General features: G+C 44.7%; 1 protein-coding gene across 2 annotated transcripts in view; it reads left to right on the top strand.

Annotated features, from left to right (window-relative positions):
• stab2 (stabilin 2) overlaps nt 1-12,353 on the top strand; it is a 37,053-nt gene that overhangs the window by 14,630 nt on the left and 10,070 nt on the right. For both annotated transcript variants that reach the window (XM_052460224.1, XM_052460223.1), the window contains exons 22-46: nt 68-179; nt 267-447; nt 623-716; nt 874-1,032; nt 1,197-1,292; nt 1,419-1,511; nt 1,628-1,675; nt 2,231-2,370; nt 2,561-2,672; nt 2,769-2,936; nt 3,132-3,239; nt 3,334-3,465; nt 3,606-3,734; nt 3,814-3,876; nt 3,978-4,073; nt 4,463-4,658; nt 5,109-5,204; nt 6,984-7,035; nt 7,196-7,257; nt 7,538-7,663; nt 7,844-7,917; nt 8,013-8,087; nt 11,621-11,740; nt 11,981-12,025; nt 12,176-12,256. In XM_052460224.1, coding sequence (XP_052316184.1) covers nt 68-179; nt 267-447; nt 623-716; nt 874-1,032; nt 1,197-1,292; nt 1,419-1,511; nt 1,628-1,675; nt 2,231-2,370; nt 2,561-2,672; nt 2,769-2,936; nt 3,132-3,239; nt 3,334-3,465; nt 3,606-3,734; nt 3,814-3,876; nt 3,978-4,073; nt 4,463-4,658; nt 5,109-5,204; nt 6,984-7,035; nt 7,196-7,257; nt 7,538-7,663; nt 7,844-7,917; nt 8,013-8,087; nt 11,621-11,740; nt 11,981-12,025; nt 12,176-12,256 — 2,658 coding nt within the window. The remainder of the gene's footprint in view (nt 1-67; nt 180-266; nt 448-622; nt 717-873; nt 1,033-1,196; nt 1,293-1,418; nt 1,512-1,627; nt 1,676-2,230; nt 2,371-2,560; nt 2,673-2,768; nt 2,937-3,131; nt 3,240-3,333; nt 3,466-3,605; nt 3,735-3,813; nt 3,877-3,977; nt 4,074-4,462; nt 4,659-5,108; nt 5,205-6,983; nt 7,036-7,195; nt 7,258-7,537; nt 7,664-7,843; nt 7,918-8,012; nt 8,088-11,620; nt 11,741-11,980; nt 12,026-12,175; nt 12,257-12,353) is intronic.

Here is a 12,353-nt window from a genome sequence, read left to right as displayed (position 1 = left end):
AATTCTCCTCTTTGTGTTTATGTTCAGCATGTAGGTATTCATACTTATTTTCTACCGTGTGTCTTAGTGTTCTGAGGGGATCGAGGGAAACGGGACGTGTGTCTGCGAGACCAACTTCAAAGGCTCCCGGTGTCACTACTGCTCCAACCCCAACAAATACGGACCAGCCTGCGACAAAAGTACACCCCCGTCTTAGACGTATCTATATCGACAAAGGGACACATCTGTCTCATGTTGATGATGTGTCTCTCCCCCTCTGTCCCTAGCTTGTGACTGTATCCATGGTGTGTGTGATAACCGTCCCGAGGCAGACGGGCGTTGTAAGGTGGACTCCTGCCAGCAGGGCTACACTGGCCAGTACTGTGAGCGCCACACCCAGGCCTGTGGCCCCCAGGTGACCTTCTGTCATGCCCACGCAGAGTGTAACTTCAACGGAGGGGCAGTCAGGTGAGTGTGCAGGCTTCACTGCGGCCTTGTTGGGGATGTTGGTATAACAATAGAATCCTTTTCTCTCACTCAATGTTCTAAATTCTCATGACAACACAGTGTTTTGTATCCAAGATTGTCCCTCCTGCAAAAGTTAGTTCTAAGTAAAAGGCATGTTTTTTTAATGTGTGTGAAGGTGTGTGTGTAACCCTGGTTTCCAAGGCGATGGGATCACGTGCGTGTATACAGAACCCTGTGCCCTTCCGCATCGTGGAGGATGCGATGTGAATGTAAGCACAGAAAACACATAAACAATGTACGAAAACCATACATCTCACCAGCAATGTCTTTCAGTACCTTTTCCAATTGAACCTTTTGTCACCTAAGCATGGTAGCCTGCTTTCTGTACTGAGCTGTTCTGACTGTGCTCTCGATTGCCCCCTACAGGCCAAGTGTATAAAGACAGGGCCAGTCTCACACACATGCCAATGTTTGGCAGGATGGAGGATGGATGAGGATGGGTGCCAGCCTATCAATGACTGCCTGGGCCCTGACAGAGGGGGATGCCATCCCAATGCCACCTGCATCTACGTGGGCCCTGGACAGGTGAGAGAGAGAGAGGGGTAGGGCATCAAACTCCCAAAACAGTTTGATTGACTCAATGCAATGTTGTTTCTATATTTTCTCCCTTACCATCTATCTTAACCATCCATTCAATAAAGCCCAAAGTCTCCAATTGATTCTATGCATGTTCCTATTTCCAAATGCAGAGCGGCTGTGCGTGCAAGAGTGGTTTCCGTGGCAATGGGAGGGAGTGCGAGGCGAGCAATCCGTGCGTGGCACAAAATGGCGGCTGTCATTATCTGGTGGGTGCCCGCTACTTCTCATTGGCCAACACGATATTGAACCAATAGAATCACCGACCATAATACTGATTGACTGTGATGATAGTCTTTGACCTCGTGAATTTTGATCTATTTTCTCTCCTACAGGCAAGCTGTCTCTACGTGTCCGGTGCATGGAAGTGTGTGTGTGAGGATGGATACACAGGTGACGGAGAGGCGTGCTACGGCAACGTGGGACAGGTGAGCACTTCCTACCTTATTGCCAAGACAGGTAGCTACATATGTTTGTGGATTGGGGGACTGACATACCTACATTGATCTGAATAACAAACCTGACCTCCACTGTGTCTCTGTAGGAGTTGATGGCCCTTCCTGATGTCACTGAGTTCGCCAAATGGGTGACTGTGAGTTTGACCATTGTCATTTACAGCAGTTTTTTTTTAAAGTTTTCCCTGTTGTTTATGCTGTTGTTCATATTCTTTATTGTCTGAATAAGAAACAACTTATTTTCACTTCTGACTTCCTGTATCAATAATGAGACGTCACACCACACTATCTAGAACCTTTAAGAGTTATTCAGCCGTCCCCATAGGAGAACCCTTTGAAGAACCCTTTTTGGTTCCAGGTAGAACTCTTTTTGGTTCAATGTAGAACCTTTTCTACATGGAGAGGGTTCCACATGGAACCAAAAAGGGTTCTCCTATGGGGACAGCCAAAAACCGTTCTTTTATCTAAGAGTGCATAGTGTAAGCTTCAGGAATGTTTAGTAAGATACAACCGGATATGGTTACAGAGCATTATGGGTATTGTAGTCCATCATGCTACAATCTGCATACGGTCATATTCACAACTCACCATGACCTTCTGCTAGCCTGCTAGTATGCCTGTAAGAGGCTGGTCGTATGGTTTTAGGTCGGCAAGACATTTAGTATTTTCTTTCGTCTCCTCCCCTCTCCCAGGACATAGGCATTTCCCAGCTGCCACTCATGAACAGTCAGAACATAACTCTGCTGGTGCCGTCCACAGCAGCTACAGACAAGATGACCAAAGAGGACAAGGACTTCTGGACAGCCCAGGGGAACCTACCCAGTATCATCAAGTAAGACCTGGGTCATATTTATTAGGCACCAAACGGAATGATGTGTTCTAAAACAGGAAGGGACTACCTGGACTTGCCCAATAAGAACCGTCTATTTTATTTTCCCTTGGACAACTTTTAAAAACGTTTTGCTGTAGGCACTGAGATTCTTCCATTGTGATAGTCCTTATTTCTGATTATCCCCTGATAGAAATCACATGATCCAAGGTGTCTACTCACTAGATGACCTACGCGATGCGTCCTCCAACTTGCAGCTCACTTCCGTTCTGAAGAAGGCTCTTCCTGTTACTATGACCAATGAGGTGAGTTTAGAGGCACGTTTTATCCGAAGGTTGAAGTGAACAGGAACTGTGATACTGTAACACATGACCTGAAGTTAACCCTGTATTGTCTGTCAGTCCACAGTGATTGGAGGAGCCACCATAACAACCGCGAATGTGGCTTCAACCAATGGACTGATCCACATTATTGACACGGTGTTGGTTCCAGAGAGGAGTCTCAGTGAGGGGCTGCTGGAGCTGCTTGCACGGAGGCCAGAGTTCTCCCTGTTCAGGAGTTACCTTGTCGTATGTACATTATAAGGCTGCCATTCTATTCATCCACACTCTCGTACAGCACCCAAACTTTATTTCTGAACAGAGCACTCTGATGAACAACCCCAGCTTTATCTATGTCTTAATAAGGTTCTCCATACAAATCTGTGTGATTCCGTATGCAGCCATATCTGAGGAAAATGTCTGTCTCTGTCGGCTCCCTCTCAGCATCACAACCTGACAGCAGAGATAGAGCAGGCCTCGGCCTACACAGTGTTCGCTCCAACAGACGGCGCTGTCCTCGAGTACCTCAAGAATACCGCTTCAGACACCATGGTACCTCAAACGATTTTTTAATGTTGGTACACATTATGTGCGTGCTTATATAATGTATGAACTGTAGTACTCTGTGTGTTTTGGTTGTTGTCAGGACCTGAATACGACGCGGTACCACATAGTGCTGTCTGATAGGTTAATGAAGGTAGACCTGCTGGGTGGAGCCTACAAGGAGACCATGCTGGGGTTCTCCTACCAGCTAGGCATCTTACCCAGGGATGACAAGGTATTATTATTATGGGATGCTCTGGGAATTCTGTTGGTGTTCTACTAATGTTATATCAGCCATATTGGCTATAGTCTGCTACTCTTTGAGTCCTCTCAAAATGTGGTGCTCCTTTTTTTTCTCTTCTCTCTCCTCTGTAGTTGTTTGTGAATGAAGCCCAGGTAAATGTGTCAGACATCCTGGGAGGTAAAGGGGTGATCCACGGCCTATCTGCAGTACTAGATATCACCAAAAATCGCTGCGACATCCAGCAATTCAATACATTTCCGGTAAAGCCCTTTTCTTCCTTTTTCTAAACATTTGACATTCATTTTCTCAGATAATAATTGATTTATATTTTGTCTGAAGGGATTGTGTCAAGATTGCTTCTACCCACAACTCAACTCCTGTCCAGCTGGCGCTACCACAATAGTATGATACCTTTCAAGTATATCCAGCTACCTTATAGTGGATCCAAAATGGCTGTCATGTTTCATGAATTGCTCTCTGTGTTATGGCTGTTTTCCCTACAGGCATTGGTCAGGAAAAAGTGTATGTTCAGTCGGGTCTACCAGGGGGAACGGCTGCTCAGCATCGGCTGCAGGACCATCTGCAAGAACACTACCATTGTACGTGAGACACCAGCAGCACCACTAGCACTGCGTTGGAATCACTGGAATACGACCACACTTCGGACTGTGTCCCACCCTATTCCCTATATAGTGCACTATTTTTGACCAGGGCCCATAGGGAATAGGGTGGAATTTGGCATGCATGCCTGGTCCCTAGAATGGGTCACTGGTGTAGAAACAAAAGCACTGTTAAAATCATTTGTTTTGTGTTTGCATATTTCTGACACATATTCAATGCTTTAAATCCAAGAAGAGGAATCAACAAGGGTCCAGAGAAGCTCTACCTGAGTGAGGGAATTGACAGGCATTCATACTCTACCTTTACGCCAATTGGAAGTGAGAGTAGAAGTGCATGTCCCGGTGATTGACTCTAGCTCCCCCTGTAGGTGCGGAGGTGCTGTGGCGGGTTTTACGGGGAGCACTGTGAGCCGTGTCCAGGGCCCAAAGGCCAGCCTTGCTATGGGAACGGGATGTGCCAGGACAGGACCAACGGTACAGGGGTTTGCCAGTGTAACAAGAGCTTCAACGGGACTGCTTGTGAAACGTGCCAGGAGGGCAAATACGGCATCCACTGTGACCAAGGTACTGTAGTAATGTATTGTAAGCCCTTAGAAAAAAAGATGCTATCTAGAACCTAAAAAGGGTTATTCGGCTGTCCCCATAAAAGAACCCTTTGAAGAACCCTTTTTGGTTGGAAATCTGTTGGGTGGAAACCTTTTGGGTTTCAAGTAAAACCCTTTCCACAGAGGGTTCCACATGGAACCCAAAAGGGTTATTCGGGGGTTCTCCTATGGGGACAGCCAAATAACCCTTTTGGAACCCTTTTTTCTAAGAATGTAGTCAAATATCGTCCACTGAGACCAAGGTACTGTCGCAAGATATATCCACTATCAACTTACCACTACAATATAGAATCCAGCAATTCAACATCGGGAAGCTTTTTCAATACAGAAACACAATCACTATATATGCTACTATCATCAGCATAATTTCTCTCTCTCGCTCTCACCCCCCCCCCCCCTCTCTCTGCAGACTGTAGGTGTAAGAACGGCCGGTGCAACGACGGTATCCATGGAGATGGGACATGCGAGTGTGATGCGTATTGGAGAGGGGTCGCCTGTGATGACAGTATGTACTGTATGAATGTATATGTACTGGCGTTGTTCTTATTTTTAATGAGTATAATTTTAGCTCCTTGCATCTGGTAGCACTTTAAGTTGTGCGCGTTCAATCTTTCCAGTATGTATGACAGGGTCATTGACTGATAAGTGGGCCACAGCGCAGGAGGGTCATTCTTGAGTTGCGGTGGCATTTCATGAGAATTAAAATAGAATGTTATGTATTTACACAATACCAGTCAATCGTTTGGACACACCTCCTCATTCAAGGGTTTTTCTTTATTTTTACTTGTTCTACTTTGTATAGTGAAGACGTCAAAACTATGAAATAAGCACACAAAATATATTTATTTGAGATTCTTCAAAGTAGCCATCCTTTGCCTTGATGACAGCTTGGCACACTCTTGACATTCTCTCAACCAGCTTCATGAGGTAGTCACCCGTAATGCTTGGAGTTCCCACATATAAATACGAATTTGTTCTTATGACTAGTTAAATAAAGGTTCAATTTAAAAAATGCTAAATAAAAAAATATGCTGAGCACATGTTGGCTGCTTTTCCTTCATGCTGCGGTCCAACTCATCCCAAACCATCTCAATTGGGTTGAGGTCAGGTGATTGTGGTGCCCAGGTCATCTGATGCAGCACTCCATCACTCCTTCTTGGTCAAATAGCCCTTACACAGCCTGGAGGTTTTGGGTCATTGTCTTGTTGAAAAACAAATGATAGTCCCAGTAAGCTCAAACCAGATTGGATGGCGTATCGCTGCCGAATGCTGTGGTAGCCATGCTGGTGTGCGATTATGTTTAACAAGTAATGGTAATTGTTTCTCAAAAATGTAGGGGTAAAAATGAATGACATGACACTCCTGTTTTCAATAACTTTAAATACCTCACCTTGCGAGGATAACGGCACTGAGCCTTTTTGTAAAATGTTTTATGAGATTGGAGGACACATTTGGAGTGATCTTGGACCATTCCTCCATACAGAATCTTTCCAGATCCTTGATATCCTTCATCTGTGTTTATGGACGGCCCTCTTCAATTCAAACCACAGGTTTTCAAGTCCAGAGACTGAGACGGACATTGCAAAATGCTGATTTTGTGGCCAACTAACCATTTCTTTGTTGATTTTGATGTGAGCTTGGGGTCATTGTGTTCCTGGAAGATCCACTTGTGGCCAAGTTTCAGCCTCCTGGCAGAGGCAACCAGGTTGTTGGCTAAAATGTCCTGGTACGAGTGTTAACACCTTCTGACCCCACTGTATTTTATATATATATATATATATATATATATATATATATATATATATATATATATATATATATATATATATATAAAATGAAAAGCATTTTAATAGCCTTCTTTGTTTTTATTAATCCATACAAATATGAAATACTTTTACTTACTTTCTAGAATTCAAATAATAGATATCTCTAAATCCCCAAAACATGTCACTGCGATTTTACTCATCACTACTGGGACAAGACCATTTTCATACCCAAGGTACTTTAAAGAATACATACAAATACCGTTTTGCAGTACAGAGGACTTGCATTTTGTTTTATCATTGACAAACAGTTCGACATGCGTTTGCAAAGGCAAGGGATGCAAATGCCACCGCCCAGGACATGTCCTACCAAGGGACTAGAGTCCCACCCCTAACTGACAGAAAGACATGCCAAAAAAACAACACACGTACTACAAGTAGAAGTCACATGGGCATTTCAACAATGTTATAGGATCATCTCATAACACTGTAACACATCATTCCTGTATGCTGTGTTTCAGAGTTCACCAGAGAAGAGAACTGTGGGGACAGGAAGTGCCACACCAGTGCAATGTGAGTGAACTCACTATGACTTCAGCTTCCCATCGCTCTATGATGTGACTTATGTTGAAATCAAACCCTCTCAGCACATCAAGCCCGAGAAACGGTTCTTACATCTCTTAGCTGCAAACTGTGGTTCCATCTCTTCTCCTCTTTTGCATCTCTCCCACAGATGTGTAGTAGGTCGCTGTGAATGTTTGGCCGGGTTTCAGGGTAACGGCACTGACTGCAAAGGTATCCTTCCTGTCACTTTCCAGCATGCACTATTATACTGGTACCTGAACTGCTATTACACTATACATGACTACCACACAGGAAACTAGGTGTAACAAGTGTGTGTGTGTGTGTGTGTGTGTGTGTGTGTGTGTGTGTGTGTGTGTGTGTGTGTGTGTGTGTGTGTGTGTGTGTGTGTGTGTGTGTGTGTGTGTGTGTGTGTGTGTGTGTGTGTGTGTGTGTGTGTGTGTGTGTGTGTGTGTGTGTGTGTGTGTGTGTGTGTGTGTGTGTGTGTGTGTAGCGAAAGATGCCTGCAAAGACAATAACGGAGGATGCAGTCCTCACGCTGTGTGTAAGAGGACTCTCCCTGGACGCAGGCAGTGCGTGTGCAACACGGGATATCACGGCGATGGGATGGTGTGTGTACGTAAGTGTGCATCTTTAATCTGCACACTTTGACAGGTCAGGTTCTGAAATAATGTTGAGTTTCAGTTGTGTTTGTTCGCTTTGTTATCTCGGGCTGGGCTACCGCTGAAAGTAACGGTAAGAAATGATTTGAGCCCATTTAGACCCAAACAATGTTAAACATTGTTTTATTTTCCCTCAGAGATTAACCCCTGCCTGGACGGTAAAGGAGGCTGCCATGTGAATGCAGACTGTATTCACACCGGACCTAACAAAGTAAGTTGGTGGGTTGGTCGGTCCGTCGGGTGTGTTCGGTGTCCATCAATCTGTTGTAAAACCGTGAACTGACTTATTTCATGTTTTCTATCCAGACGTCGTGTGTGTGCAGCCAAGGCTACACAGGAGATGGGAAGGAGTCTTGTACGGTTATCAACCTCTGTCGAACGGTACCTCTCTAATCTCTCCCTCAATACAGTGTTAATGTAGTGAACCATGTAACAGTGTGGTGAACAGTGTAACAGTGTGGGGAACAGTGTAACAGTGTGGTGAACAGTGTAACAGTGTGGTGAACAGTGTAACAGTGTGGTGAACAGTGTAACAGTGTGGTGAACAGTGTAACAGTGTGGTGAACAGTGTAACAGTGTGGTGAACAGTGTAACAGTGTGGTGAACAGTGTAACAGAGTGGTGAACAGTGTAACAGTGTGGTGAACAGTGTAACAGTGTGGTGAACAGTGTAACAGTGTGGTGAACAGTGTAACAGTGTGGTGAACAGTGTAACAGTGTGGTGAACAGTGTAACAGTGTGGTGAACAGTGTAACAGTGTGGTGAACAGTGTAACAGTGTGGTGAACAGTGTAACAGTGTGGTGAACAGTGTAACAGTGTGGTGAACAGTGTAACAATGTGGTGAACAGTGTAACAGTGTGGTGAACAGTGTAACAGTGTGGGGAACAGTGTAACAGTGTAGTAAACAGTGTACAATAGTAGTGAACAGTGTAACAGTGTAGTAAACAGTGTAACAGTGTGGTGAACAGTTTAACAGTGTGGTGAACAGTGTAACAATGTGGTGAACAGTGTAACAGTGTGGTGAACAGTGTAACAGTGTGGTGAACAGTGTAACAGTGTGGTGAACAGTGTAACAGTGTGGTGAACAGTGTAACAGTGTGGTGAACAGTGTAACAGTGTGGTGAACAGTGTAACAGTGTGGTGAACAGTGTAACAGTGTGGTGAACAGTGTAACAGTGTGGTGAACAGTGTAACAGTGTGGTGAACAGTGTAACAGTGTGGTGAACAGTGTAACAGTGTGGTGAACAGTGTAACAATGTGGTGAACAGTGTAACAGTGTGGTGAACAGTGTAACAGTGTGGTGAACAGTGTAACAGTGTGGTGAACAGTGTAACAGTGTGGTGAACAGTGTAACAGTGTGGTGAACAGTGTACAATAGTAGTGAACAGTGTAACAGTGTGGTGAACAGTGTAACAGTGTGGTGAACAGTGTAACAGTGTGGGGAACAGTGTAACAGTGTGGTGAACAGTGTAACAGTGTGGTGAACAGTGTAACAGTGTGGTGAACAGTGTAACAGTGTGGTGAACAGTGTAACAGTGTGGTGAACAGTGTAACAGTGTGGTGAACAGTGAAACAGTGTGGTGAACAGTGTAACAGTGTGGTGAACAGTGTAACAGTGTGGTGAACAGTGTAACAGTGTGGTGAACAGTGTAACAGTGTGGTGAACAGTGTAACAGTGTGGGGAACAGTGTAACAGTGTGGTGAACAGTGTAACAGTGTGGTGAACAGTGTAACAGTGTGGTGAACAGTGTAACAGTGTGGTGAACAGTGTAACAGTGTGGTGAACAGTGAAACAGTGTGGTGAACAGTGTAACAGTGTGGTGAACAGTGTAACAGTGTGGTGAACAGTGTAACAGTGTGGTGAACAGTGTAACAGTGTGGTGAACAGTGTAACAATGTGGTGAACTGTGTAACAGTGTGGTGAACAGTGTAACAATGTGGTGAACAGTGTAACAGTGTGGTGAACAGTGCAACACTGTGGTGAACAGTGTAACAGTGTGGTGAACAGTGTACAAGAGTAGTGAACAGTGTAACAGTGTGGTGAACAGTGTAACAGTGTGGTGAACAGTGTAACAGTGTAGTAAACAGTGTAACAGTGTGGTGAACATTGTAACAGTGTGGTGAACAGTATAACAGTGTGGTGAACAGTGTAACAGTGTGGTGAACAGTGTAACAGTGTGGTGAACAGTGTAACAATGTGGTGAACTGTGTAACAGTGTGGTGAACAGTGTAACAATGTGGTGAACAGTGTAACAGTGTGGTGAACAGTGCAACACTGTGGTGAACAGTGTAACAGTGTGGTGAACAGTGTACAAGAGTAGTGAACAGTGTAACAGTGTGGTGAACAGTGTAACAGTGTGGTGAACAGTGTAACAGTGTAGTAAACAGTGTAACAGTGTGGTGAACATTGTAACAGTGTGGTGAACAGTATAACAGTGTGGTGAACAGTGTCACAGTGTGGTGAACAGTGTAATAGTGTGGTGAACAGTGTCACAGTGTGGTGAACAGTAACAGTGTGGTGAACAGTGTCACAGTGTGGTGAACAGTGTCACAGAGTGGTGAACAGTGTAACAGTGTGGTGAACAGTGTAATATTGTGGTGAACAGTGTAACATTGTGGTGAACAGTGTAACAGTGTGGTGAACAGTGTCACAGAGTGGTGAACAGTGTAACAGTGTGGTGAACAGTGTAACAGTCTGGTGAACAGTGTCACAGAGTGGTGAACAGTGTCACAGAGTGGTGAACAGTGTAACAGTGTGGTGAACAGTGTAACAGTGTGGTGAACAGTGTAACAGTGTGGTGAACAGTGTCACAGAGTGGTGAACAGTGTAACAGTGTCGTGAACAGTGTAACAGTCTGGTGAACAGTGTAACAGTCTGGTGAACAGTGTCACAGAGTGGTGAACAGTGTAACAGTGTGGCGAACAGTGTAACAGTGTGGCGAACAGTGTAACAGTGTGGCGAACAGTGTCACAGTGTGGTGAACAGTGTAACAGTGTGGTGAACAGTGTAACAGTGTGGTGAACAGTGTAACAGTGTGGTGAACAGTGTAACAGTGTGGTGAACAGTGTCACAGAGTGGTGAACAGTGTCACAGTGTGGTGAACAGTGTACCAGTGTGGTGAACAGTGTAACAGTGTGGTGAACAGTGTAACAGTGTGGTGAACAGTATAACAGTGTGGTGAACAGTGTAACAGTGTGGTGAACAGTGTCACAGAGTGGTGAACAGTGTAACAGTGTGGTGAAGAGTGTCACAGAGTGGTGAACAGTGTAACATTGTGGTGAACAGTGTAACATTGTGGTGAACAGTGTAACATTGTGGTGAACAGTGTCACAGAGTGGTGAACAGTGTAACAGTGTGGTGAACAGTGTAACATTGTGGTGAACAGTGTAACAGTGTGGTGAACAGTGTAACAGTGTGGTGAACATTGTAACAGAGTGGTGAACAGTGTAACAGTGTGGTGAACAGTGTAACAGTGTGGTGAACAGTGTAACAGTGTGGTGAACAGTGTAACAGTGTGGTGAACATTGTAACAGTGTGGTGAACAGTGTAACAGTGTGGGGAACAGTGTAACAGTGTGGTGAACAGTGTAACAGTGTGGTGAACAGTGTAACAGTGTGGTGAACAGTGTAACAGAGTGGTGAACAGTGTAACAGTGTGGTGAACAGTGTAACAGTGTGGTGAACAGTGTAACAGTGTGGTGAACAGTGTAACAGTGTGGTGAACATTGTAACAGTGTGGTGAACAGTGTAACAGTGTGGTGAACAGTGTAACAGTGTGGTGAACAGTGTAACAGTGTGGTGAACAGTGTAACAGAGTGGTGAACAGTGTAACAGAGTGGTGAACAGTGTAACAGTGTGGTGAACAGTGTAACAGTGTGGTGAACAGTGTAACAGTGTGGTTGTCCTCTTGGCAGAAACAAAGGGACTGCCACAGGTACGCCAGGTGTAATATGACTGGTCCAGGGGAACGCAGCTGCACCTGTATGGATGGATACATGGGCGATGGCATTAGCTGTAAAGGCACTGTGGGCAAGGTGAGCAGGAGAGGAGACTACACATAGCATGATCAAGTAAAAAATTTGACTGCCATTTGTTAGTCCACGTACATACCCCATGTAAGCTCACACCTCTTTTCTCACTTTATTTATTTATTTATCTCTCTCTCTCACTCACACACACACACTCACTCACTCACTCACTCACTCACTCACTCACTCACTCACTCACACTCTTCATTTGACCATTGATCAGTGTTTTGTCTTTTTCATCTACAGGAGCTTCTCACCAGGAAACTGAGGGATTTCTATCTTGGGTTGATGGTGAGTCTCTCACTGACAGTAGCACACTTTTATTTATGTTCGGTATTAAGTTACACATCCTAATAAGAAAGGCACAACACAATCACTGTTGATATAAATAACAGCAAATGAAACTAAAGATGTTGTTGGTTGAACGCTGTTTGTTTTCAGATGGCAGATATCTCTCTGAAGGGCCGGGGTCCATTCACAGTCTTTGCTCCAACAGCTGAGGCCTTCGGCCAGGGGGAGACGGTAGGAAAGTGTGTGTGTGTGTGTGTGTGTGTGTGTGTGTGTGTGTGTGTGTGTGTGTGTGTGTGTGTGTGTGTGTGTGTGTGTGTGTGTGTGTGTG

This window comes from Oncorhynchus keta, chromosome 13 (assembly GCF_023373465.1).
Source record: "Oncorhynchus keta strain PuntledgeMale-10-30-2019 chromosome 13, Oket_V2, whole genome shotgun sequence".
NCBI lineage: Eukaryota > Metazoa > Chordata > Actinopteri > Salmoniformes > Salmonidae > Oncorhynchus > Oncorhynchus keta.
This window is presented reverse-complemented; position numbering and strand designations above follow the sequence as displayed.